The sequence below is a fragment of the Dermochelys coriacea genome, chromosome 4 (genome assembly GCF_009764565.3).
Source record: "Dermochelys coriacea isolate rDerCor1 chromosome 4, rDerCor1.pri.v4, whole genome shotgun sequence".
Classification (NCBI taxonomy): Eukaryota; Metazoa; Chordata; order Testudines; family Dermochelyidae; genus Dermochelys; species Dermochelys coriacea.
The window spans coordinates 387,985-414,207 of NC_050071.1; the positions used below are offsets into that span (position 1 = coordinate 387,985).

At 48.5% G+C, this 26,223-nt stretch overlaps 1 protein-coding gene and 3 long non-coding RNA genes across 10 annotated transcripts in view; 3 read left to right on the forward strand and 1 right to left on the reverse strand.

Annotated features, from left to right (window-relative positions):
• LOC119854952 (butyrophilin subfamily 3 member A3-like) overlaps positions 1-1,921 on the forward strand; it is a 43,408-nt gene extending 41,487 nt beyond the window's left edge. For all 7 annotated transcript variants that reach the window (XM_043514007.1, XM_043514008.1, XM_043514011.1 and 4 more), the window contains one exon: positions 911-1,921. In XM_043514007.1, coding sequence (XP_043369942.1) covers positions 911-1,434 — 524 coding nt within the window. In that variant the 3' untranslated portion in view covers positions 1,435-1,921. The remainder of the gene's footprint in view (positions 1-910) is intronic.
• LOC122460083 lies at positions 494-25,390 on the reverse strand. The gene is made up of 3 exons (XR_006281156.1): positions 25,264-25,390; positions 17,551-17,553; positions 494-505 (listed from the first exon to the last, which is right to left on the reverse strand). It is a non-coding gene; the product is annotated as an uncharacterized LOC122460083 (long non-coding RNA).
• On the forward strand, positions 2,993-3,894 carry LOC122460088. The gene is made up of 2 exons (XR_006281161.1): positions 2,993-3,307; positions 3,503-3,894. It is a non-coding gene; the product is annotated as an uncharacterized LOC122460088 (long non-coding RNA).
• LOC122460087 lies at positions 9,682-15,990 on the forward strand. Its single transcript, XR_006281160.1, has 3 exons — positions 9,682-11,526; positions 15,062-15,276; positions 15,774-15,990. It is a non-coding gene; the product is annotated as an uncharacterized LOC122460087 (long non-coding RNA).
• Positions 25,391-26,223: the final 833 nt, after the last annotated feature.

The window sequence follows — 26,223 nt, forward strand, 5'->3', positions numbered from 1 at the left end:
AAAATTCTACCTCAGACCTGGACCAAATCTACCAAATTTGAGTCTAATACGACTCTGTGGGTATTAGAATAGAGGGCTCCCACTCAGGCGTAGATTGGAAACTCAGTTGCTGTCTTAGCTGTGGAGACGTGGTAGCGGCCCCACAGAACAGATTTTGGGGTAGGTGACTACTGAGTTCTTTTAATGGTTGAAATGATGTCCGTGTGTGTAACACCTGAGCTTGTTCCTTATTGGGGCCTTTGTAGAGATTAAAGACAGGCTCAATGAAAGCTAGAGGCATCTCCAGCTCTTTCAGGGGAACTATTTGCCCCGATTGCCTGGGAGGAGAGCTGCAGTAAAATGCAGAGAAGCAGATCCCTGGGAGTTAGAGGCGGGAAATCAGAGCGTGTCCTAGCCAAGACAGAGCTGGCGGGAGGATGGGAAACAGCCTTGATGGGCATAGGTACCAACTTCTGCTGGTGCCAGTGGGTGCTCGACCCCTCCTCTGCCCCCAGCCCTGCCCTGACTCCAACCCTGCCCCGCCCCCATTCCAACCACTTCCCCAAAGTCCCCGCCCCAACTCTGCCCCCTCCCTGCCCTTATGGACTCCTTCCCCAAATCCCCTCCCCGGCTCCGCCTCCACCCCTGAGTGTGCCAGGTTCCCACTCCTCCCCCTCCCTCCCAGAGCTTGTTACGCCACGAAACAGCTGTTTTGTGGCGGCAGGCACTGGGAGTTAGGGGAAGCAGGGACACAGCATGCTTAGGGGAGGAGGCAGAGGTTAGGTGAGGTGAGGTGGGGGAGCGGAGCTTGGCTGCCTGTGGGTGCAGAGCACCCACTAATTTTTCCCTGTGTGTGTTCCAGCCCTGTAGCACCCATGGAGTCAACAGATGGGCTGGGCTCTGTCCCTGATGCTCTGTCCCATCTCTACAGCGATGGTGAGTCTGGATCCGGACACGGCGCATCCCAGCCTCATGGTCTCTGAGAATCGGCGATCTGTGAAATGGAGGGGCCTGCAGCAGGACGTGCCTGACAACCCCGAGAGATTTGACAGTGAAACCTGCGTGCTGGGCTTGGAAGGATTCACCTCAGAGAGACACTACTGGGAGGTAGAGGTTGGGGGCGGTAGGACCTGGGCTGTGGGGGTGGCCAGAGAATCTGTCAGGAGGAAGGGCTGGATTAGCTTTTCTCCTGAGGAGAGGATCTGGGCTCTGGATCAGTGTGGGAGCCATTACCGGGCTCGCACCTCCCCAGAGACCCTCCTGCCCCTGACCAGAAGCCCCGGGAAGATCGGAGTGTATCTGGACTATGAGCGGGGCGTGGTGTCATTTTATCATCCTGGTATAGAGGCCCCAATCTACATTTTCACCTCCTCTTTCACTGGGAAGCTCCACCCTTTCTTCTGGGTCTACTCCCCAATCACGCTGTATCCCAAAGATATGGCATTGTGGGGATAGCACCTCTCACTGGTCAAAGACGTTTTTTGTTCTGTTGTTTTTCCAAAATAGACTAATTTTTCATTTTTAAATATTTTCCATTAATTTTTTATTCTTTGCAAAACTTGGACTTTTCCAGAATGAATATTTTCAGTTTTGAAAATCCTACCATTTGACTAAAGCTGAGGGCTCAAATTGGCAAAGCAGAAGAAATCCTGATATTATGGTGATGAGTGTGGTGTAAGAAGCTACATAGAATAGAACAGAACCCAATAAACAATACATCATAGGACCCCTCCACCCAAATAAAAGATTTAAGTTGGAAATTTTGTAATAATGCAAAAAAAAAAATCTCAAGAAAATCCAAATATTTTCACAAAAAAATCTCTTTTTGTAAATGGGCCAAATTTCCTCAAGATATTTTTTGAATGAAAACTTTTGTTCAGTTCTAATTAACACCTGTAATTGCACATAATCAATGAATGTTTCCTGATTCTTAGTACTGTAATTTATCAACTGACCATCATTGATGAGTGGAAGGGGTAAGAACATGTGTCAAACCCTGTCCCAAAACATCACATTATCCAAACTGGATAAAAGGCTCCAAGAAAGCTGATTCCTAACCAGTAACCATGTTCCGTGACATTATTGGTGAAAGAAATGGAGTCAGAGGAATGGAGGGAGCTCCGGTTCTCTGGATGAGTGTTGATCATGGGGTTCACAACATCCAGGAAGGTTTAACCTAAATCCAAAACGACAGGTATGTCCTACACCAGCTACATTTAGAGTTTTAGGCCAGAAGGGACCATGAGATCATCCAGTCAGACCTCCTCTATATCACAGGGCACCAACACACCCAGCACGCTCAGATCAAGCCCAACATCGAAGATTAAACCAAACTATTGCAGCCCACAGGAGACTAGACTCTTGCATGCCAAAGCCATGGAGCCCCACCCAGCCTGAGTGGAACAAAGCATGGGGGCAAAAACTAGATCAGTCTCATAATACTTCCCCAGCCTCATAATACTGCCCTTGAGGGAGCGCTAGCCTCCGCCACCCCCACCCACCTCGGTTCCAGTGTCTCTGGTATCTAAACAGGATTTCCTTAAATCAAAACAGCCGCCTTCTCCCATCTCCTGCTGCAGGATGAAAGGAAAGCAGTGCTTTCTTATATTAGCCGCAGGATCTGATCATCTCCTCTATTAATTGGATGATTTAAGGAGCTGATGACCCAAACCAACATCATTGTTAACCCACCGACTTATGGAGTCAGTCTCAGTTGTGACCTGGATTTGATCATTGTTTTCACAGGTTCACAGATTCCAAGGCCAGAAGGGACTGTTGTGATCAGCTTGTCTGGACTCCTGTGTAACACAGACCAGGGACCTGCCCCACAATAATTCCTGCTCGAACTAGAGCAGATATTTTTTTAAAAAAATCATCCGCTCTTGATTTAAAATTTGTCAGTGATGGAAAATCCACCACGATCCTGGGTAAATGGTTCCAATAGTTAATTACCCTCACTATTAAACATGTTTGAGAAGGATAGCCATGTTAGTCTGTTTCAGCAAAAACAATGAGGAATCCTGTGGCGCCTTAAAGACTAACAAATTTATTTGGGCATAAGCTTTCATGGGCTGGAACCCACTTCATCAGATGCATGAAGTGAAAACTTCAAATGGGCAGATATATATATACACATGGAAACACAGGTACAAGGCCTATCATGTACCCCTGGGAGATGGTAGGTTCCAGGGCTGCTGCCAGCAAGTCAGGCTCCAGTACTAGAGCTGGCCTGGCTACAGAGCCTCCAGCTCAGAGAGACACCACAGATGCGCCTGCCACAAGATCCTTTAATGCTCTGCCTGGCATGGCAGAGGTTTTCTTATATAAGGTCTGGTTTCAGAGTAGCAGCCGTGTTAGTCTGTATTCGCAAAAAGAAAAGGAGGACTTGTGGCACCTTAGAGACGAACAAATTTATTTGAGCATGAGCTTCCGATGAAGTGAGCTGTAGCTCATGAAAGCTTATGCTCAAATAAATTTGTTAGTCTCTAAGGTGCCACAAGTCCTCCTTTTCTTTTTATATAAGGTCTGTTACACACAGCACCACCTAGTGGCTGAACTGTATAGTACAGTTTACCATGCCATTACAAGCCCGGACACTGAAAGGGTTCACTCAGAGAGCCCAGAGAGGGGCCAGAGGTGCAGGTAATCCTGTAATCATGACAGGTTCCCTCCCAGATCTGCCCTTTTACCATGGCCATGTGCTCTAATACCACCTGGCCACAAGCAACCGCTACCCCCAGGCCTGGTGCAGCCTCTCCTGGGCACCAGTCCAGTGCAGCCACTTCAACCCATTTCCAAGTACAGCTGGACAAACTCTGGAGGATGGATGTGTGTGTGTAATTCCCACCCTTGTATTTCTCCCCACGTTGAATGCTGTGGAAAGGGTCTCAGTAAAGGTTAGACAGCTTTGATCAAGCCCTTGCATGTTATTATCCGTTATACCATTACTGGTATTATTTGTTTAAAACACAGCAGTGCCTAGAGGCCCCAGTCAGGATCGGGGCCCTGTGGTGCTAGGAGCTCTACAGACAAAGAGGACAGACAGGTCCCTGCCCCCGGAGCGCTCAGTCTGACCAGAGCGCTGTCTCATGAAGTGGGAATGTTCTGTATTAATTTACATGACCCCTAAATGTTGCCTTGATACCAGTGAGAGACAGAGGACTGTTTGCTCTCAGGGCAGGCTAAGAGACATGGGTATGAATGTTACCTAGCTGAGACTAAATGGGTCATTGGGAAAAGAATGACTGAGGCAAGCCCCAGTGTGAAGACAATGGCAAAGCCCATCACCAAGATATTGTTGCCTAGCAGCCAATGACCCAGAGAAGATGGATTTCCCCACCTCACAACAGGGAAGCTGAGCAACATCCCCCAGCTCGAGAACAAAGATGGGAAAGGTGTGAGATGGGGGATCAAAGCTCGTTGCTGGAAGGAGTCAGGCTTTCCCCTGGAGTCTGACCAAGGAGGTCAGACTGAGAGACAGACAGAACTTGAGCAATGGGGTTCACTACAACTTGGCTGTGCTCTGGGCTAACCAGAATGGACTTGAACTGTGCTTTAACCTTCAGTTCTCTGTGCCAACCTAAGGACGTCCTATGCTGTGTCCAGTTGATTAATAGACCCGACTGTTTTGACAACATGATGTGAGTGTCACTGCAAATGCTTGCTGAGGTGCATTAATCCCTGAAGAGCGGACAAGTCTCTACCAGGACATAGTCCATCACAGTAGGACTTGCTGAACAAAGATCCCGCTGTGACCCAGCAGTGCTAAAGGTCCAATCTAAGGAGGCAGTGAAGCAGTGTTGCTTATCCTGAAGGACGAGTGGGCCCCCTGGAGGGTCTGGTAGACTGAAGGGATTCCTCCTAGAGCCTGTTCCAAAGCTGGGGGTGTAGAACTGATCCCGTGGATCCATGACAGTTGGTGGCAGAGGTGGGATGCTGAATGCTTTGTGCTGAGAGAGCAGCTGAGCCCTGCCTAGGGGGTGGGGCTTCTGACTAGGGGCCCTATAAAGGTAGCCAGCCAGTCAGGCAGCGGCACAGACAGCTGCAGCGGCACAGGAGCTAGCAAACAGAGCTCTAAACAGGGGAGTTTGAGTGGGAGTTTGGAAGGGGGGTTTGGATTGTGCTTGTTTGGGGTTTGCTTTTGCTGGGGGGGTGGTCTTTTTGGTGTGGCTTGTGTTTCCCAGATTAACAGGATTTAGGTGGGAAGGAGATGACAGATACAGAGGAAGCTGTGGGAGTGACTCCTGCAGTGAAAGACACATTGAGGATGACTGGATGTGGAAGCTGTGGTATGTACATGATCCTGGAGGGGGGAACCGGTAAGAGTTTTGTCTGCATGAAATGCCGTCTGATAGAGCTGATGGAGGAAAAGATCCGAGGTTTGGAGATGCAGGTGGAAAGTCTGGTTGAGTTTAGGAAGGGGTTTGAGCAGATGATGGAGCAAAGATATGAGGTATCTGAAGGGAAAAGCTCAGACTCACGGATGGAAGCAGGGCTGGGGAATTTTGAGGAGAGACTGGATGAGGAAAGTGGTCAGTGGAAACATGTGACTCAAAGAACCAGGCAGAGGAAAAGACGGGCTAGTGAAGGAGAAATAGAGCTTAGGAACAGGTTTGCAGAGTTGGAAAATGAAGGGGCTCAGCAGGTAGTCGCTGAAGGTGGAAGGGTAAGGAAGAAGAGAAGAGAGGCTAGCCCTATAGAAAAAGGGGAAGAGTGAAGGGAGACTACACCAAATATGAGCCCCAGGAGGATACAGGATGGGTTGAAGAGAATTGTAAGGGAAAATAGGAATGGAAAGAACTTGCAGCCAGAGGGAACAGGGGAGAGACTGGAGAATAGCACTGTCACCAGGAAAAGGCAGGTCTATGTGATCGGGGACTCTTTATTGAGAAGAATAGACAGGCCTGTAACTAGAGCTGATCCTGAGAATAGAAGGGTGTGCTGTCTTCCGGGTGCTAAGATACGGGATGTAGACCTGAGGTTGAAAAGGATCCTCAAGGGAGCGGGAAAGAATCCCCTAATTATCCTTCATGTGGGAACAAATGATACAGCCAGATTCTTGCTGGAAAGTATCAAGGGAGACTGTGCTAGGCTGGGGAAGACGCTTAAGGAAATTGAGGCTCAGGTGATCTTTAGCGGGATCCTTCCTGTTCCTAGAGAAGGGCAACAAAGGTGTGACAAGATTATGACTGTCAACAGATGGCTTAGGCAGTGGTGCTATAAGGAGGGCTTTGGGATGTATGGCCACTGGGAGGCATTCACGGACAGAGGTCAGTTCTCTCGGGATGGACTTCATCTGAGTAGGGAAGGAAATAGACTTCTAGGATCGAGGCTGGCACAACTGATAAAGAGAGCTTTAAACTAGGAATTGGGGGGAGATGGATGGGAGATGTCCAGAAAATCTCCACGCCAGATTTTAGCATTGAGAGGGAAGAAGATGAAGTAAGAAAGGATACAGCCATGGGTAGGAGAATGTATATAAGGAGCGAGGGCGGTGTGGATACTAGTCTAATAGGTTATACTGGCTGTAGAATGACTGTGCCTAATAGGGTACAAAATGTGAGCGAGGCCAAACAGCAAAAATTAAGATGTTTATACACCAATGCGAGGAGTCTAGGTAACAAAATGGAGGAACTAGAGCTACTGGTGCATGAAGTGAAACCAGATATTATAGGGATAACAGAAACATGGTGGAATAGTAGTCATGACTGGACTACAGGTATTGAAGGGTATGTGCTCTTTAGGAAAGACAGAAACAAAGGTAAAGGGGGTGGAGTAGCATTGTATATCAACGATGAGTTAGAATGTAAAGAAATAAGAAGCGATGCAATGGATAAGACAGAGTCTGTCTGGGCAAAAATTACATTGGGGAAGAAAACTAGTAAAGCCTCTCCTGCGATAGTGCTTGGAGTGTGCTATAAACCTCCGGGATCTAATTTGGTTATGGATAGAGCCCTTTTTAATGTCTTTAATAAAGTAAATACTAATGGAAACTGCATGATCATGGGAGACTTTAACTTCCCAGATATAGACTGGAGGACCAGTGCTAGAAATAATAATAGGGCTCAGATTTTCCTAGATGCGATAGCTGATGGATTCCTTCATCAAGTAGTTGCTGAACCGACTAGAGGGGATGCCATTTTAGATTTAATTTTGGTGAGTAGCGAGGACCTCATAGAAGAAATGGTTGCAGGGGACAATCTTGGCTCAAGTGATCATGAGCTAATTCAGTTCAAACTAAATGGAAGGATTAACAAAAATAAATCTGCAACTAGGGTTTTTGATTTCAAAAGGGCTGACTTTCAAAAATTAAGGCAATTAGTTAGGGAAGTGGATTGGACTGAAGAACTTTTGGATCTAAAGGCAGTTGAGGCCTGGGATTACTTTAAATCAAAACTGCAGAAGCTATCGGAAGCCTGTATCCCAAGAAAGGGGAAAAAATTCATAGGAAGGAGTTGTAGACCAAGCTGGATGAGCAAGCATCTTAGAGAGGTGATTATGAAGAAGCAGAAAGCATACAGGGAGTGGAAGATGGGAGGGATCAGCAAGGAAAGCTACCTAATTGAGGTCAGAAGATGTAGGGATAAAGTCAGAGAGGCTAAAAGTCGAGTAGAGTTGGACCTTGCAAAGGGAATTAAAACCAATAGTAAAAGGTTCTATAGCCATATAAATAAGAAGAAAACTAAGAAGGAAGAAGTGGGGCCGCTTAACACTGAGGATGGAGCGGAGGTTAAAGATAATCTAGGCATGGCCCAATATCTAAACAAATACTTTGCCTCAGTCTTTAATAAGGCTAAAGAGGATCTTGGGGATAATGGTAGCATGACAAATGGGAAGGAGGATATAGAGGTAGATATTACCATATCAGAGGTAGAAGCGAAACTGAAACAGCTTAATGGGACTAAATCGGGGGGCCCAGATAATCTTCATCCAAGAATATTAAAGGAATTGGCACCTGAAATTGCAAGCCCATTAGCAAGAATTTTTAATGAATCTGTAAACTCAGGAATAGTACCGAATGATTGGAGAATTGCTAATATAGTTCCTATTTTTAAGAAAGGAAAAAAAAGTGATCCAGGTAACTACAGGCCAGTTAGTTTGACATCTGTAGTATGCAAGGTCCTGGAAAAAATTTTGAAGGAGAAATTAGTTAAGGACATTGAAGTCAATGGTAAATGGGACAAAATACAACATGGTTTTACAAAAGGTAGATCGTGCCAAACCAACCTAATCTCCTTTTTTGAAAAAGTAACAGATTTTTTAGATAAAGGAAATGCAGTGGATCTAATTTACCTAGATTTCAGTAAGGCATTTGATACCGTGCCACATGGGGAATTATTAGTTAAATTGGAGAAGATGGGGATCAATATGAACATCAGAAGGTGGATAAGGAATTGGTTAAAGGGGAGACTGCAACGGGTCCTACTGAAAGGCGAACTGTCAGGTTGGAGGGAGGTTACCAGTGGAGTTCCTCAGGGATCGGTTTTGGGACCAATCTTATTTAATCTTTTTGTTACTGACCTTGGCACAAAAAGTGGGAGTGTGCTAATAAAGTTTGCAGATGATACAAAGCTGGGAGGTATTGCCAATTCGGAGAAGGATCGGGATATTATACAGGAGGATCTGGATGACCTTGTAAACTGGAGTAATAGTAATAGGATGAAATTTAATAGTGAGAAGTGTAAGATTATGCATTTAGGGATTAATAACAAGAATTTTAGTTATAAGTTGGGGACGCATCAATTAGAAGTAACGGAAGAGGAGAAGGACCTTGGAGTATTGGTTGATCATAGGATGACTATGAGCTGCCAATGTGATACGGCTGTGAAAAAAGCTAATGCGGTTTTGGGATGCATCAGGAGAGGCATTTCCAGTAGGGATAAGGAGGTTTTAGTACCGTTATACAAGGCACTGGTGAGACCTCACCTAGAATTCTGTGTGCAGTTCTGGTCTCCGATGTTTAAAAAGGATGAATTCAAACTGGAGCAGGTACAGAGAAGGGCTACTCGGATGATCCGAGGAATGGAAAACTTGTCTTATGAAAGGAGACTTAAGGAGTTTGGCTTGTTTAGCCTAACTAAAAGAAGGTTGAGGGGAGATATGATTGCTCTCTATAAATATATCAGAGGGATAAATATAGGAGAGGGAGAGGAATTATTTCAGCTCAGCACCAATGTGGACACAAGAACAAATGGGTATAAACTGGCCACCAGGAAGTTTAGACTTGAAATCAGACGAAGGTTTTTAACCATCAGAGGAGTGAAGTTTTGGAATAACCTTCCAAGGGAAGCAGTGGGGGCAAAAGATCTATCTGGTTTTAAGATTCTACTCGATAAGTTTATGGAGGAGATGGTATGATGGGATAATGGGATTTTGGTAAGTAATTTATCTTTAAATATTCAGGGTAAATAGGCCAAATCCCCTGAGATGGGATATTAGATGGATGGGATCGATTTACTATAGAAAATTCTTTCCTGGGTATCTGGCTGGTGAATCTTGCCCATGTGCTCAGGGTTTGGCTGATTGCCATGTTTGGGGTCGGGAGGGAGTTTTCCTCCAGGGCAGATTGGAGAGGCCCTGGAGGTTTTTTTTGCCTTCCTCTGTAGCATGGGGCATGGTTGACTGGAGGGAGGCTTCTCTGCTCCTTGAAGTTTTGAACCATGATTTGAGGACTTCAATAGCTCAGACATGGGTGAGGTTTTTCATAGGAGTGGTGGGTGACATTCTGTGGCCTGCGCTGTGCAGGAGGTCGGACTAGATGATCAGAGTGGTCCCTTCTGACCTTAGTATCTATGAATCTATGAATCTATGAATGCACCGGTAGTATTTTGCAATAAGTGACTTGCAGCAATAAAGCAAGAGTAGTCAAAGGAAATAAGAAAATGGCATATAACCTAGGCCCTCGTTAGACGCTGGTTAGGCCACCTCCCTAAGAAGAGCATGACAAACCCTGTCCAGGGAGAGGGCTAAGCCTTCTGGAGACAGATGAAAGGACCAAGAAACAGGTTCCAGACCCAGGTGGGTTTTCTAGTGAGGCGTGAGAGCAACAGAGGCAGCAGCAGGATGTCCCCAAGAGCCAGTTCCCCTCCAGCAGGGTGCCCTCATGATTCAGGTCCCCTTTGATAGATTAGAAGCGGTGGGAGCTGCAGCTGAAGGCGAAGGAGCTAGCAGAGCATGAGGAGAAGCAGGAAAAGCATGAACTACAGCTAGAGAAGTGGAGGGGCAAGAGGACCCACAGAGGGGAAAGTGGGGAAAGACCCTGGGATGCCAAGTCCACAGGGAGCCTAGATCCTAAATGGTTGCTCCAGATAAGGAGGGGGGATATGGATGCCTACCTCATAGCCTTTGAGAAGGCATGTGATTTGAACCTGGTTGATCCTGCAAACAACTACACAGTCTCACTCCCGTACTTGGCCCTAGAGGTACAAAGGCATACAGCCGAATGGATGGAGTTGATAGTGGTGGCTATGAATGGTTCAAAAAGGCTTTACTGATTAAGTATGATTTGGCACCTGGGGTTATAAGAAAAGGTCTTGGGGTGTGCAGAAGACCCAGGTTGTGACATATATAGAAGCCACCATCCTGATGGGAGAGTATCTCCACAAATGAGGTAAGGGTGCAGGTGTCACTATACTGGAGAATTTGTACAATCTGGTTGGTTTGGAACAACTCTATGAGCTCTGTCCCCACTAGCTTAAAAGATGGTTAGTGGACAAGAAGCCTCAGGCTCTGCGTAGTGCAAGCAGGTTGGCAGAAGAGTTTGTGGACAGTCACTTTGTGTATCGAGAGAGACTCAAAGGGGACTGGGGAAAGGGAACCAATGGAGGCAACCCAGAAGTGAGACTCAGATAAACCCAAAGTGGGGAGAGCGGCTGATACGGGTAGACCTCATCCAAGGGATCTCAAAGACCTGATGTAATATCTGCAAAAAAACAGAGCATAAGTGGGCAAAATGCTCAAAGGATTAACTTGGTGAAAGCCCAGCCAGAGGGAATGCCACCTCCTTGTGCCTATGAGGCCTACAGGCAACCTGTAGCTCAACCTCAGAGCGTGAATTTTGTGACTGAACATTTGGAGGAAAGCAGACACCCAGCCCACTCCTAGGGACAGTGATGGATGGGCTCCCAGTCAAGGCACCGATATACATGTGCTATTGTACTCTCTTGGGCTCACACACACCTGACCTCTAGTGGGAGCTGAAGGGGTGGATAATGGGAAAATATTCAGGGTTGGAAAGATTCTGGGACAGAGAGACCCCTTGTCACATCCTGTGTGGTGCAACCGCATCAAGTGCTAGCTTGAAGGGCTGTGTAACATGCTTCTTGGTGCCGAGGGGAACTCTCGTGTCAGGACTCCACCCCTGCAGCTCCGGGCTGAGCGCTGCACAGGTCTCTAGGAACCTACACTTCAACCTCCTCACGTTCAGTTCCCACTGCCGTTCCTCCCAGCTCTGCAGCACGCTCCTGCCCCACCAGCCCATGCTAGTCGGCCAAGCCCAGAAATGGCACTCCACCCAGGGAAGCCACTCCAGGAAAATATCATGCAGAGGTAAGTGCACAATTTCCTCCTCCTCCTCCTCCAGCCATACATCCAGGGCATCACTGGGGGTGTCTCCCAACCCGTCCAAAGCTGTCTGGCTGTGTGACGCCCATGACACGTGGAGCAGCCTGTTTGTATCAATGATTGTGGGGATCGCACCACACGGTGGTGTTCCCTTCATGCTGCCTGGCAGCAACCTAAGTTCCCTCTAAGCTGCGCGGCTGTGCAGCAGGCCATCAAGGCTGTGCAGGGCAGAGGTGCCTCTCCCTTGGCCCCGGGCTGCTGCACAGAGAGAGGGCTGGGGGGACTCCTCACTCCCCGCTGCAGCCTGTACCCCTCATCCCCGGGTCCACCCCAGAGCCCGCAACCCCAGCTGGAGCCCTCTCCCCCAACACTCCAACCCTCTGCCCCAGTCCTGAGCCCCCTCCTGCACCCCAAACTCCTCAGCCCCTACCCCACCCCAGAGCCCACAACCCCAGAACTCCAACACTCTGCCCCAGTCCTGAGCCCCCTCCTTATGTGGGCTGCATCCACACAACACAAATACTACCTGAATGCCCCTGAGGATGTCACATGAGCCACAGCTATGTGCTGATTGGGCTGCAAGTGGCCCACAGGCCACAGGTTCAGGACTACTGAGCTAAACCTTCTAGATCTAGGAATGCATGATACCTGTAGGGAATAAACAGCAGAGCCCCGCTAGACTACTTAATTTAAAAGAAACACGTCAAGAGACTTTCCTGAAGGTCCCATCTCACCCCATTCACCTCACACCCATTCTCACATTCTTCTCCTCTGCAGACGAATGAATCTGAGAAACTCAGACCCATGTTATTCCTCCTCCTTCACAGCAGGAAAGTCACAAATAAACCGTCACCCCAAGGCCAAGCTCAGGACATTGCATTTCAAACCTCATGGAGACCATTATTGCTCCTGAATGGATCCATTTTATTAATTAACGTGTGATCAAGTTGAAATGAAACGTTGGACCCTATCCCTATGCTGGATAGACAAACTGCAGGATTGGGCCAAAAGAAATCTGGGTGGGGGAGAGAGCTAGGGAGCAGGAGGGGGCTCAGGGCAGAAGACTGGGGTGGGGGTCTGGGAGGGAGATAGGTTGCGGGAGGGGGCTCAGGCAGGAGGTGGGGGTGGCCTCTGGGAGGCAATTAGGGTGCAGGAGGGGGTTCAGGGCAGGGGTGGGACTCTGGGAGGGAGTTAGGGTGCGGGAGGGGCCTCAGAGCAGGAGGTTGGGGTGGCCTCTGGGAGGGAGCTAGGGTGCAGGAGTGGGCCCAGGGCAGGGGTGGGGGTGCGGCTCTGGGAAGGAGTTAGGGTGCGGGAGGGGGCTCAGGGCAGGAGGTTAGGGTGGGGCTCAGGGAGGGAGCTAGGGTGTGGGAGGGGTCTCAGGGTAGGAGGTTGGGATGGGTTGGGGGTGTGGGAGAGAGGGTACGGGAGGGGGCTCAGGCCAGAGGGTCGGGTTCTGGGAGGGAGTTAGATTGAGGGAGGGGGCTCAGGCAGGAGGTTGGGGTGAGGATCTGGGAGGGAGTTAGGGTGCGGGAGGGGCTCAGGGCAGGGGTTGGGGTGAGGCTCTGGGAGGGAGATAGGGTGTGGGAGGGGGCTCAGGGCAGGAGGTTGGGGTGGGGCTCTGGGAGGGAGTTAGGGTGCGGGAGGGGGCTCAGGAAGGAGATGGGGGTGGGGCTCGGGGAGGGAGTTAGGCTGCGGGTTGTGGCTCGGGGCACGGGGTGGGGCTCTGGGAGGCAGGGGGGTCTCAGGGCCGGAGGTTGGGGTGGGGGTCTGGGAGGGAGGTAGGATGCGGGAGGGGGCTCAGGCAGGAGGTTGGGGTGGGGTGGCGGTCTCGGAAAGAGTTAGGGTGCGGGAGGGGGCTCAGGGCAGAAGTTGGGGGTGGGGCTCTGGGAGGGTGTTAGGGTGCAGAGGGGGCTCAGGGCAGGAGGTTGGGGTGGGGCTCTGGGAGGGAGTTAGGGTGTGGGAGGGGGCTCAGGGAGAAGGTTGGGGTGGGGATGTGGGGTCTAGGAGGGAGTTAGGGTGCGGGAGGGGGCTCAGGGCTGGGGCTTGAGGTGTGGGATGCTTGCCTGGGGCAGCTCCCATTTGGTGGCACACTGGGGTTGAGGAAGGAACCTTGCCTGCCTTGGCCCTGCGCTGCTCCTCCCGGAGTGACCCTGCAGCTCCCGGCATGGCACGGACGCCCCTGGCTGCAGCCCCCGCCGGGGAGGTTGCTCCTTGGGGTGCCCTGCATTTGTCTGCAGGCACCACCCCCACAGATCCCATTGGCTACGATTCCCGGCCAATGGGAGCTGCGGGGGTGGAGCTTGCAGGCAAGGGCAGCGAGCGGGTGGAGCTTCCAGGCACTCACAGCTCCAGCTCCAGCTCCAGCCCAGCACGGTGCGGGAGGGACCGCAGAGCACGAAGCTGCCTCCTTGCTCCCCGCTAGGAAGGGCCGGACACAGGGACATTAGTAGCTGCAGCCCAGGGTCCCGGGCTAAGGGGACCCCACCAAAAGATCTGCACTTCTGGCAGCCTGGAGGTCTTTTTGAGGAGTCCCCCTTAGCCCAAGGCTGCAGCCCCTAAAACCCCTGCATTAATCCTTCCCTGTCTGCACCCCAAACGCCTCATCCCCATCCCATCCCCACCCCAGAGCCCGCAGCCCCCACACCTCCCAGCCACTGGGTCTCATAATTTTATAAAATTGCTATATGCAAAAATCCAAATATTGAAAATTAATTCCCAGATCCTTCAGACACTTAAACAGACACATAACTTTACGCATAGAAACAGTCCCGTTGTTTAAAGTTCAGTCAGCATTTGCAGCATCAGGGACTCAGTGTATTTTTATTAAGAACTTGTCGTGTAGTGGCATAAAATCTGTCACTTCAACAGTAAAAATTTTGTTTTAACAATAAAAAGTTATTTAAACTCTCAGTAATTTATGATAGCAATTTTTTTATACAGGCCAAAGTTTTCAAAAAGTGGAGCCCAAAATTAGGCTCTTCAGCCTGCCTTTAGCCATCTAAGGGAGGGGTTTTTGAGAATGCTTAGGGCACAAGTCCTATTGACTTCAAACTGCAAAACCTGATGGTTGAAGCATTTCAGCTCTTTACTTGTGGAAGTACAGTGTACTGGCCAGAAATCATCTCGCTCTTACACGTCGCTTTTCACTAGTAGATCTCAAAGCTTGACCAAGGAGGCGCAGAGCACAGGCATCTTGATTTTCAATTCTGCGTCTGTATAGTCTCATAATAGGGGATATTAATGAGGCCTTGGGCTTGTCTTTTTCAGCACAGATGAGCATTTTAAGTTTGAAACTTCTTAGTAGAAAAATTTACATAAAAATTTACATAAAATCCAAAATCTTATTAACACTTAGGAAATGAAAAAAAACAAATAGAAAACATCCATTTTGACAATTTAAGACCATAAAATGGAAGAGAAGAACTAGCAATATGTAGATAAGAAATTTGATTTAAATTTTCAAAAAAACCCTATATTTAAATATAATAATTTAAATAAAAATTTTAATTGTGATTTTTAGTCACCCTAAGAAGAGGAGCTCCCAAAGGGTGCTGATGAAAATGTGCACAGGTAGGAGAAACACCAAAACAAAACCAAGACCTGTTGTTTGAAAACACAAGAACATAAGAACGTAAGAATGGCCATATTGGGTCAGACCAAAGGTCCATCCAGCCCAGCATCCTGTCTGCCGACAGTGGCCAGTGCCAGCTGCCCCAGAGGGAGTGAACCTAACAGGTAATGATCAAGTGATCTCTCTCCAGCCATCCATCTCCACCCTCTGACAAATAGAGGCTAGGGACACCATTCCTTACCCATCCTGGCTAATAGCCATTAGTGGACTTGATCTCCATGAAATTATCCAGTTCTATTTTAAACCCTGTTATAGTCCTAACCTTCACAACCTCCTCAGGCAAGGAGTTCCACAGGTTGACCGTGCGCTGAGTGAAGAAGAATTTCCTTTTATTTGTTTTAAACCTGCTGCCCATTAATTTCATTTGGTGGCCCCTAGTTCTTATATTATGGGAACAAGTAAATAACTTTTCCTTATTCACTTTCTCCACACCACTCATGATTTTATAGACCTCTATCATATCCCCCCTTAGTCTCCTCTTTTCCCAGCTGAAAAGTCCTAGCCTCTTTAATCTCTCCTCATATGGGACCCATTCCAAATCCCTAAACATTTTAGTTGTCCTTTTCTGAACCTTTTCTAATGCCAGTAAATCTTTTTTGAGATGAGAGGACAACAAGGCAAAGGAGAAAGCGACAACACTCAAGGCAGCTGAATGAAGAAGAGAAAATTACTCTTGCCTTTGTTGAAAGCAACCTGAGCAGAAAGAGTAGGTGAAAGACAGACTGCAAGGGATAGAGAAGAGTTGGGAAAGGCCATGTGGTCCCAATACAACAGTATCTTTGATCCTATATGAAATGTATAAATTTTCAATTCATGTACATTTGTACTTTCATTCAATTTCTATACAGATAGGGTCTGAAAGCAAGACAATTTAACACACATGCTGAAACTGGGGCTGAACAGTTCATAGTTTATGGTAAATCTAGTCTGGCTAGTGTATTTATATATTTTTTGTTATAGCCAGAACCTTCCTGCCACCACCACACCCCAACTTTCTGCCCCAGCTTGAGCCCCCCTCCTGCACCCTGAATCCCGCATCCCCAGGACCACTCCAGAGCCCTCATCCCCAGCCAGAGTCCTCACTGCCACATGCCAACCCTCGGCCCCAGCCTGGAGCCCCCTCCCAAACACACCCCTCTCTCCCACCCCATTATTTTGGATCTATGCACCAATGTGGAGGTGATCTGTCACACATCACCTCCATGGTGGTGCACATAACAAGATTCATTCCGCACATGAGTGGGAAAAATTAGAGGGAACACTGGAACTTGGACTAGATACCTCCTGAGGTCTCCTTAACTCTAATCCGCGATGAGTCTGTGATGCTAAATTGCAGAGAATAAGAGAATAAAATTGTAGCGGCATGGCAGCAGAATTCTGTTCTGTGTGGATGCTTACACCAGGATCATCCCCACACTATGTGAGCACCTTTCAGGAGTGTTGTAAGCAACCTTCTGTCATATGTTCATTCTTTTATCATTTCCTGGGGGAGAAGTTGTGCAGTGAAGAGTTCGGTTATGGTAGCTTTTCTTTGTGGCACTAAGTACATGTGTTGATATGTATTTATACTACAGAAGGCAAAGGCAAAGAAACGTGGCTTATATCAGGAGCACAAGGTGGTCAGGTTGGTGATGGTCTTTAGGTCCTGGGGGAGTTCATTCCACTGTCTGAGTCTGGCCACCAAGGCAGTTTTGTCTCTGCACAACTAAATTTTACTCTTATTGTGGCCAGTTTCAATGTGCTAGAGTTGCAAAGTTGCTGTCTATGGTCTTCTTCACAGCACTTTAGGAAGTGTTTTAAATAACCTGGGCCCAGGCCGTGGAGCACCTTGAAGATAAGGACCAAGATCTTGAACACAATTTGATATTTGGTGGGCAGGCCATGCAGGGAGTGGAGGACAGGCGTGATATGCTCACAGGAGCTTGTGTTGCAGAGGAGATGCACTGCAGCGTTCTGCACTAGCTGAAGGTCCCTCGGCACTGATGGTTTCATGGCCAGGCAGATCACATTGCTGCAGCCCCGCTGAGAGGTGACAAAGCTGTATGTAACTGAGATTGGATTTTTGTCTGCCAAGAAGGAACAGCATCTCCTAGCGAAGGGGAGATGGTAGAGACCATTACTTGCAGACGCTGCTATGTGAGAGCTTAGTGTCAATGAGGAATCCAACCTGCTCCTAGACTATGGCCTGAACTGACAAATTGTGGGGAATTAACTTAAATGTAGGAGTTGATCAGAGGATGTTCAGAGCTTCTTGAAAAATCATAATCAAGTCCCATCACAATGTGGGGACTTTATCCCAGCCTCTTGCTCTATACGACTGTCTTCCAGGAATGTGATTTTATTCTCTGCTTTATAACTATTGCCTATCCCCATTAAACAGCCTCTCCAGCCTGTCCTGACGCTCTGAGGTTCAGGGAAATTGGCAAAGACATTCACTTGGCCCTTCCCTAGTCAGGGCACTTCAAGGATTTCTTGCCTGTGTGGATTCTCTGATGTTTAGAAAGGTGTAAGCGACACAGGTATGTTTTCCCACAGATCAGGCATTTAAAGAGTTTCTCTCCTGTGTGTGTTCTCTGATGTGTATTAAGGTCTGGGCGCCTCCTGAAGCTTTTCCCACAATCAAAGCATTTGAAGGGCTTCTCTCCTGTGTGTATCTTCCAATGACTGTTAAAGGTTCTGATGTTACTGAAGCTTTTCCCACACTCAGGACATTTATAAGGTTTCTCTCCAGTGTGTCTTCTCTGATGTGCGGTAAAAGCTGAACTCTATCGGAAGCTTTTCCCACAGATCAGACATGTAGAGGATTTTTCTCCTGTGTGGATTCTCTGGTGTTGATTTAAAAGTGATTTATCATTGCCGCTTTTCCCACAGGTCAGGCATTTATAGGGCTTTTCTCCCATGTGGATTCTCTGGTGTCTAACAAGTTGTGAGAGCTGAACAAAGCTGATCCCACACGTGGGGCACATATAGGGCTTCTCTCCTGTATGGGTTCTCTGATGGATAATGAGTCCAGCAGTGTCAGAGAAGTGTTTCCCAGAGTCAGGGCATCCATAGGGTCTCTCTCCCATGTGCATTCTCTGATGTGAAACAAGGTGGTAGCCCTCTCTGAAGCTTTTCCCGCACTCGGTGCATTTGAAGGGCTTCTCTCCTGTGTGCATCTTCCGATGCCTGTTAAAGTTTCTGCTGCCACTGAATGGTTTTTGACATTCGGGACATTTATAGGTTTCTCTCCAATGTGTTTTCTCTGATGTGTAGCAAGGACTGAACTGTATTGGAAGCTTTTCCCACGGATCAGACATATAGAGGGTGTTTCGCTGGTGTGGATTCTCTGATGGTTAATGAGCATAGTGCTCGGAGAGAAGCTTTTCCCGCACATCTATAGGGTTTTTCCCCATGTGGATTGTCTGCGGAGTAATATGGGCTGAACTCCCAAGGAAGCTTTTCCCAGGGTCACCAAACATATCGGGTCTGTCTCCAGTGGGGATTGTCAGCTGAGTAGTTTTTTTGATTTTTCCAACCCTTCTGCTCCGGTGAGCTGTTTCACCCTCTCTCGGCCCTGGCTCTTTTCCCTGTTGCCTCTATGGCCTGGGCTGAGTCTTACAAGTTTTTCCCAACCCTGGTCACTGGGAAATATTCACCTTGGATCTTCCCAAACTGTCCTGTGTGGTTCCACCTGCTCAGGACTCCCAGCTGAGGGTTCTCCTCCTCCATCTCACTCACCGTCCCATCACCTGCAGGGACAGAGAGAGATCCGGTTTGGAGTCACCCACTGAGATGCAGAAAAAAGGGGACATCAAAAGGGGAGTAGGAAAGGAGAAACAAACCAAACAACTGCCCTCAAATCCTTTCCCAGAGGAGAGAAAAAAGGGAACAATTCTGCTACTTCATTCCCATCTGAATATGGAAGAGTGAGTTTGTTTCTACATGGGCCCACAGGATTGGTGAAAACTCAGAGTGGCATTTGTCATGAAAATATGAAACATGGTTTCTGAGCCACTTTTGCCAATTCCTTATCTCTGCGGACACATCTCAGTATCTCTTTTTCCCCCTCTCCCTGGAGATTGGAGACCCATAGCTCCTCCCTTCACTCCAGCCAGAAGATCACGTCAGGTCTGGAAATTGGAACTCCAACTTTGTATCAAGCAAACGAATGAGCAACATCAAGGTAGGGCCCAACATTCAGTTATCTCAATAAGTGGCCTGAGTTTCAAAAACGCTGAGCCTGCAACAATGGGGTTCGTTCTGAGTATCCAGAGCTATTGATAACCAGGCCACTTATTCTGCTGCCTGAATATGGATTTGGAAATGTATTTTAGGATCCTGCAATTAATGTTCCAGGTTTGGTCATTTGATTAGAGCACAGACCCTGCCCCTGTCACCAGGAATAAATCCGTGAGACATTTTTAAACCTGGCCAGGAACAGCAATTTAATAAAGTCAATGAAACCGCTCAAATGGCTAAAAACACCCATGTGTGGAAGTGTTGGCAAAATCAGATCCTAAGTTAATAAACAAAACTTACCAAATGGAAGAAGAAATCAGTGTGTGTGCAGAATGGAGTTATTCTGCCCTCAGAAAACACACACACATCACAGGTCATTTTTAACCAGAGCTGAGAGACGAGCATGTCTGACCGAGGAATTCTCTCTGCGCCAAATGTAAAGTTACCAGCCTAAATCCTTCTGCTACTGAATTAGTTCAAAAGTTGATAACACTTTTTAACTCTGGACAGAGACTTTCTACCCTGAAGATGGACATAGGCACTGCCAGGCTGGCTCAGACGCAAGGTCAATCTGGTAATTTCAGCACTCTATAAGCATCTGAAAAGAATGAACTTGTGCAACCAAAGAGCAGAATGAAAGGAGACGCTCTGGGTGACCCCCCTCGCATGACACTGTCCCCAGGGCAGCGCATCCCCCCAGCAGCGCGAGCAACAGGCAGAGGCAGGACCTGGCTCTTCCTCTCCCTGCCCTTCCCCTTCTCCCCAGGCCAGTCCCTGCCCTGGGCGGGGGGCTGCAGGGAATGGGACTGGGCAGGGCTGGGATCCGGGAACCTCGCTCCCCCCCATTGCTCCTGCTGCCCCTGCCAGTCTCTGCCCCTGGCCTGATTTAGTCTGCTGAAGAGAAGAGTGAGGGGGGATTTGAGAGCAGCCTTCAACTACCTGAAGGGAGGTTCCAAAGAGGATGGAGTTAGGCTGTTCTCAGTGATGGCAGAAGACAGAACAAGGAGCAATGGTCTCAAGTTGCAATGAGGGAGATCTAGGTTCACTAGGAGGGTGGTGAAGCACTGGAATGGGTAAGGGAGGTGGTGGAATCTCCCTCCTTAGAGGTTTTTAGGCCCGGTTTGACGAAGCCCTGGCTGGGATGATTTAGTTGGCGTTGGTCCTGCCATGAGCAGGGGGTTGCATTAGATGCCCTCCTGAGGTCTCTTTGAACTCTATTCTTCTATGATTTCCCCTCTGGCCAGTGGGTGCTCAACTCCTACTTTGCCCCAGGCCCCGCCCACCCTCCACCCCTTCCCCAAGCTCTGCCCTACCTTTTCCCACCCATGCTCTGCCCCACCCACAAATCAACTGCTTCCTCTAAACTCTCCCCCCTCTCTTCCTGCCCCTGCTTCACCCCGCCCTGCTTTTATCCCACCGCTTCCCCCAAACCCCCACCCCGCCTCTTCCCCATCTCCTCCCCCAAGTATGCCATGTCTCCGCTCCTAACCAACCCTCCCGGAGCATCCTGAATTCCATGAAACAGCTGTTTTGTGGTGGGCAGAAAGTGCGGGGAGGGAGAGTGGGGAGTTGCTCAGTGGGGCCGCCGGCGGGAGAGACAAACTGTGGGGAGGGCAGAGCTTGGCTGCCTGTGGGTGGTAAACACCCACTAATTTTCCCTCCTGGGTTCTCCAGGCCCGGAGCACCCATGCAGTCGGCTCCTATGATCCCCCTCCCACAAATCAAAATGCCTAGAGATTTGGGTGAGTCTCTCCGTGTTGTTCATGTTACTAACTTTTCTGGGTGCGTGTCTCTCTGGGTGGGGTCTGTGTGTGTTTATGCACAAGCTGATTGTGATGTCACGGATGCCAACAGCAAAGAGTGTTGGGCGTCAGCATTCTTGCCCTGCTTTGGTTGACAACGGCTGGTGACCCAAGGAGCTGCTGAGAGACGTGGACGATCCCTCTGTCAACAACTTCTTGAATCAGCTATTTCCACAGGTGTTTGAGGAAAAAAAGGATGACTTTTTGCAGAAGGTAATTCCCAGATTCTTTCCCTGCTCATTAGATCGCACATGACAGGTCGGTGCCTCCTTCTCCTCGGGTCGGGTGGGGGCTCGTGTTGCAACAGTCAGGTCTCAACGTTCCGTTTTGATTTGAATGTGGGCATCTCTCAGTCCTCCTTCTGTCTCAGCCTTTCAGGTTCTTTGGAGGCAGATTTAGATGATTTTATCTTTCAGCAGACTAGTTGGGGTGAATTTCCGTGGATATAAGCGAAAGGGAAGATAACAAAACTCGTGTCGAATTTAGATTGATATCTCCATCAATGGTATTTCCCTTGGAGTTGCCCCAATGCACTCCTTGCCTTCAAGTTGTGAATATAAACCCTTTGTCTCATGTAATGACTGCCAAAGGTATGTGTATTGAGACAATATCGATCTCAGAATTTACATGATTGAAATACACATAAATGAGCTCAAATAATGCAGAAGAAATGAATCTTAAGATATTCAAAGTGATACAGCTCCACTCCCATCACCTGGCTGTCATCTTGGTAGTTCTCTCAGAAAGAATCTCATGGTGATACATCTGAAAACTCTCTAGAAATTCTACTCTACCCCCTTGGGCTATAGAAAAGAGATGTGTTAATTCCCCCCTGCAATTCCTTTCCAGGAAAGGGGTTTCAATAAACTGTTGCCTACATTTGTCTTGGGTCCCAGTGTGATTTCTTTGTCATTGTTTTGGAGGCCTAACTTCTGACTGGATATTGTAAATAATATGGGTAATTCTTCATTTAAAGTTTACTGATTATTTTCCCCATGCTAATACATTCCAGATTTTCAAATAGTGCTCGTCCAATCTGCAGCAATTGAGGCCTGCTCTGGCCTCAGCCCCCAAGAACAGGCCTTGTCAGAGAAGCCCCAGAGAAGAAAATGCTCATGGACCATCCTGTCAGGCATGAAAAGACTCTGTGTCTGTTGCCAATCCCACAACTCGATGAGGGGATAACAGAACAGCTCCCTTCCTGTGCGATGAGAGCGTGTGAGCCACACAGGTTAGAACCACATCCTGGGGGTGGGAGCGAGCCAGCAAGGCCAAGGCCCTGAGCGCTGCTTTTCTGGCTCTGGGATCACAGCTGTTGTCGAGCCAGATTAAGATCCCTCCCATGATGTCTTCAACCTGGAAGAACGCCAGAAACTTGAGGGATGGATTTATCAATGAGTGGCCTTCTCCCAGGGAAGTCCTCCTGGCAGCTCTGCAAGCTGCCTCTGACCTCGGTTGCCCATCTTGGCTCCTCCCTAATCTCAAGAGAAAGGCTTTGACAAGTCCAGGAACCCCAGTCTTCCTGAGGTCTGGGTTAGCACCTTCAAGCTCAAAAACACGCACAAAACCTGACTGGAGCCCAGACTCTGAAGCCACACTCCGCCCACGGCTTCAGAGATCAAGTTCCAGCCCAAGCCCAGAAGAGTCTGCATTGCTGTTTTGGCCCCACAGTGTGAGCCCTGGGAGCCCAAGTCCATAAGGCCAGGCTTTCAGGCTCCTGCTGCAGAGTTTGCAACACAGGTAGACAGACCCTAAAGTGACAAGCCACCCCCTAGGACTCTTCCATGAGGAATTGGTCATTGCTCTTTCTCTCTCGAACAAGGAGCAGGAGTTACAACACTGGTGGCTGGATTCTGTTGACCTGTTCTGCTAGCAGGATTTAGAGCCCTGCACAAATCAGTCTGCTGATTGAGGGACCTGCTGGAAAGAAGGAACTCGGGCAGAGACAGGGACGACCTGCAGGAAACCCTAGGAACAGGCAAGTTGGGGAGGAAATTCAGGCTGGAGATTCTGTTCATTGATTAGTCTCAGAGTTTTCAGGAAAGCCAAAGTCCAGGGAGGGAATAAGTCTGCACTTATGCACCACGTGAAGGCGGTCTTTGGAAAAGGGCTTGAATGTCACCTATTTCCAGGTCAAGCAATTAAAGGCAACGTTGAAAGGACCATAGGGAATGTGAACCCTAATTCCTTTCTTGAGAAGCTGCGCAGGCTTGGGCAATTTAAGGAGGTGTCTGGGCTTCACATTCCCCAGGTGCCAAATGGGTAGAATTCCTACCTCCCAGGAGGACGGTGCAGAGTCCTTAATCAGGGAGAGTAAATGACGCTGAGAGCCTCCTACCCAAGGGATGTAGAAATGAAGTCTGCCAGAAACCTCCCTAGGCCAATCTAATTCACAGGGGAGGCACTTAGATCCAGTGGGGATGGGCAAGAGGATGAAAGCTTGGAAGAGAGAGAGAGAGAAAAGTGCCAAACCAAATTCTTCCTGATCCTTCAGCTGGAAAAACAAGGCCTTGCGGCAGGTCTGAGGAAACCATGTCTGGTTCTGGAGCCTAATGTGGAGGCTCGTCGGCAGACTCTATAGGTGCTGGCTTGCCAGGGCTGGGGCTGTCACACACTTTCATTGTGGCTGGGCGGTCTTCAGGGAAGTGTCAGAGCTCCAGCGGGCAGAGAACACTGGAAAAACCTGATACCGCGGATCCCCACGGCCAAGCGATGAACGGCAAGGGGCTGAGCCAACCTCCCAATACCATGCCAGTGTCCCAGGAATGGTTTCTGAGAAGAGGAACTTCTCCCATCCCCCTCTCTGCGCAGCATCCCCCTGCCCCACTGCGGGCGTCTCTTACTCTCTCCATCTTAAAAAGAAAAGCAGTACTTGTGGCACCTTAGAGACTAACAAATTTATTAGAGCATAAGCTTTCGTGAGCTACAGCTCACTTCATTGGATGCATCTCTCCATCTTGTCTCCGTGGAGAGATACGATGGCCCTCAGTTCTTCCTCTGCGGCTCCAAATCTCTCCAGGGTGGGTGTTGTCAGATCCTTCACGGCTGTCAGCAGCAGGGCATGGAGTGGGGCTGAGGAAGGCTGCTCCCCGCGGGTCTGCAATGAACAGGGAGAAAGCCTCTTGGGACTGAGGATTTCTCTAGGGCAGCTGCCCTGGAACCGTCTGTCCCCGGGGGAGGCTGGCAGCGCTGCGGGAGCCTGGAGACTCCGGCTGAGCCCTTTTCATAAAGAGCCTCCACAGGTGCCAAGGTTTCCTCAGCCTTTCGTCAGCTCTCTGGCCCCCTCTCCTGAGAAGAGACAGGAGCCTCTGGGGCAGCGGTGGGACCCCAAGGGCTACCCCATTTCCTCCCTCGCTAGCCCCTCCTCCCAGGAAACCCACCTTTTGCTGAGAAAGCCTCAATGTCCTGCAAAGCCCACTCGAGTTGCTCCTTGAGTGTGAGAGACTGCTGAATTGGAATTAATTTGCAAACTGGACTCCATTAAATTAGGCTTGAATAAAGACTGGGAGTGGATGGGTCATTACACAAAGTACAACTATTTCCCTATGTTTATTTTTCTCCCCTACTGTTCCACACAGGTTCTTGTCAACTGCTGGAAATGGCCCACCTTGATTATCACTACAAAAGAAAACCCTGTTTCTTTTTTCCTTCTCTCCTGCTGGTAATAGCTCACCTTACCTGATCACTCTCGTTATAGTGTGTATGGCAACACCTTTCTTTCATGTTCTCTGTGGATATAAAATCATCCTACTGTATTTTCCACTGCATGCATCCGATGAAGTGGGCTGTAGCCTACAAAAGCTTATGCTCAAATAAATTTGTTATTCTCTAAGGTGCCACAAGTACTCCTGTTCTTTTTCTCTGTGTTGTTGTTCTCGCAGCTGGAGAGACATAGAGAGCAGCAGGATATGCTGTAAAGCTTGGACCAAGTATGAAAAATCATCAGCATCATACCTAGAAATCAGTCATTTGGAACCACAGATGTGTAAGTAGAACAGGAAACCTTTAGTTTAGACACGATCAGGTTTATCTCTTTATTTTGGGCTTGTGGATTCCTCTGTGCTAAACACAAGTGTTTTTGTAACCTCTAAGCTGGGCCCCAAGAACGCCATTCTTGGTGCTTAATCCTTGCTGTTGTTCTTTTAATATCTAGCAACAGCCTGATTTTCCACATGTTCTTTCTTTCTTTCTTTCTTTCTTTCTTTCTTTCTTTCTTTCTTTCTTTCTTTCTTTCTTTCTTTCTTTCTTTCTTTCTTTCTTAATAAAATTTACCTTTTTCAAGAACATGCTTGGATTTCTGTGTCTTTAGAGATCTGTGCATGTTTTTCAGTTAGTTGGTGGCAATAGCTGATTTCTTTTTCTTTTCTCAACTCTTCCCCAGGGGTGGGGGTGGGGGGTGAAAGAGCTTGGGGGTACCCCAAAGGAAGGAATTCCCAAGTGCACCTTCCTGGGATCTGAGGGGTTTCGCATTTGGGTGGTGGCAGCGTTTACCAAGCCAAGGCCAGGAGGATCTGGAGCCCTGAGAGTTTAATACAAGTGTGGAGTGGCCAGTATTAGTTTGTAAAAAGAAAAGGAGTACTTGTGGCACCTTAGAGACTAACAAATTTATTAGAGCATAAGCTTTCGTGAGCTACAGCTCACTTCATCGGATGCATTTTCTATTAGTTTGTAGAGACCTTGTGGATCCCCATCTTCTGCGCTCGAAGTGCCTGAGTGGGGAATCAGCCTTGATAGCATCCCAGATGGGGAAGTTTCCCATTAGCCTGGTTCCCCAGACCAGGAGAGACCAGCCCAGGGCAGTATCCAAAGCCCACTAACGTCCACAGTGACTGCACTGCAGCGTGGGGCAAACTTCACAGGCCCCAGCGCCTTGGTATGTCCTCTCCCCACAAGAGGAGGAGACTAACCAAAAAGAGTTCCCAGAAATGATATAAACAGCCGAGTGACTTGCAAAAGCAAAGAAAATAAAGGGGTTAGGTCATCGTCTGCCTGTGCGGAGATCAGGGGGCTGGAGGCCTGGAGCCAGGA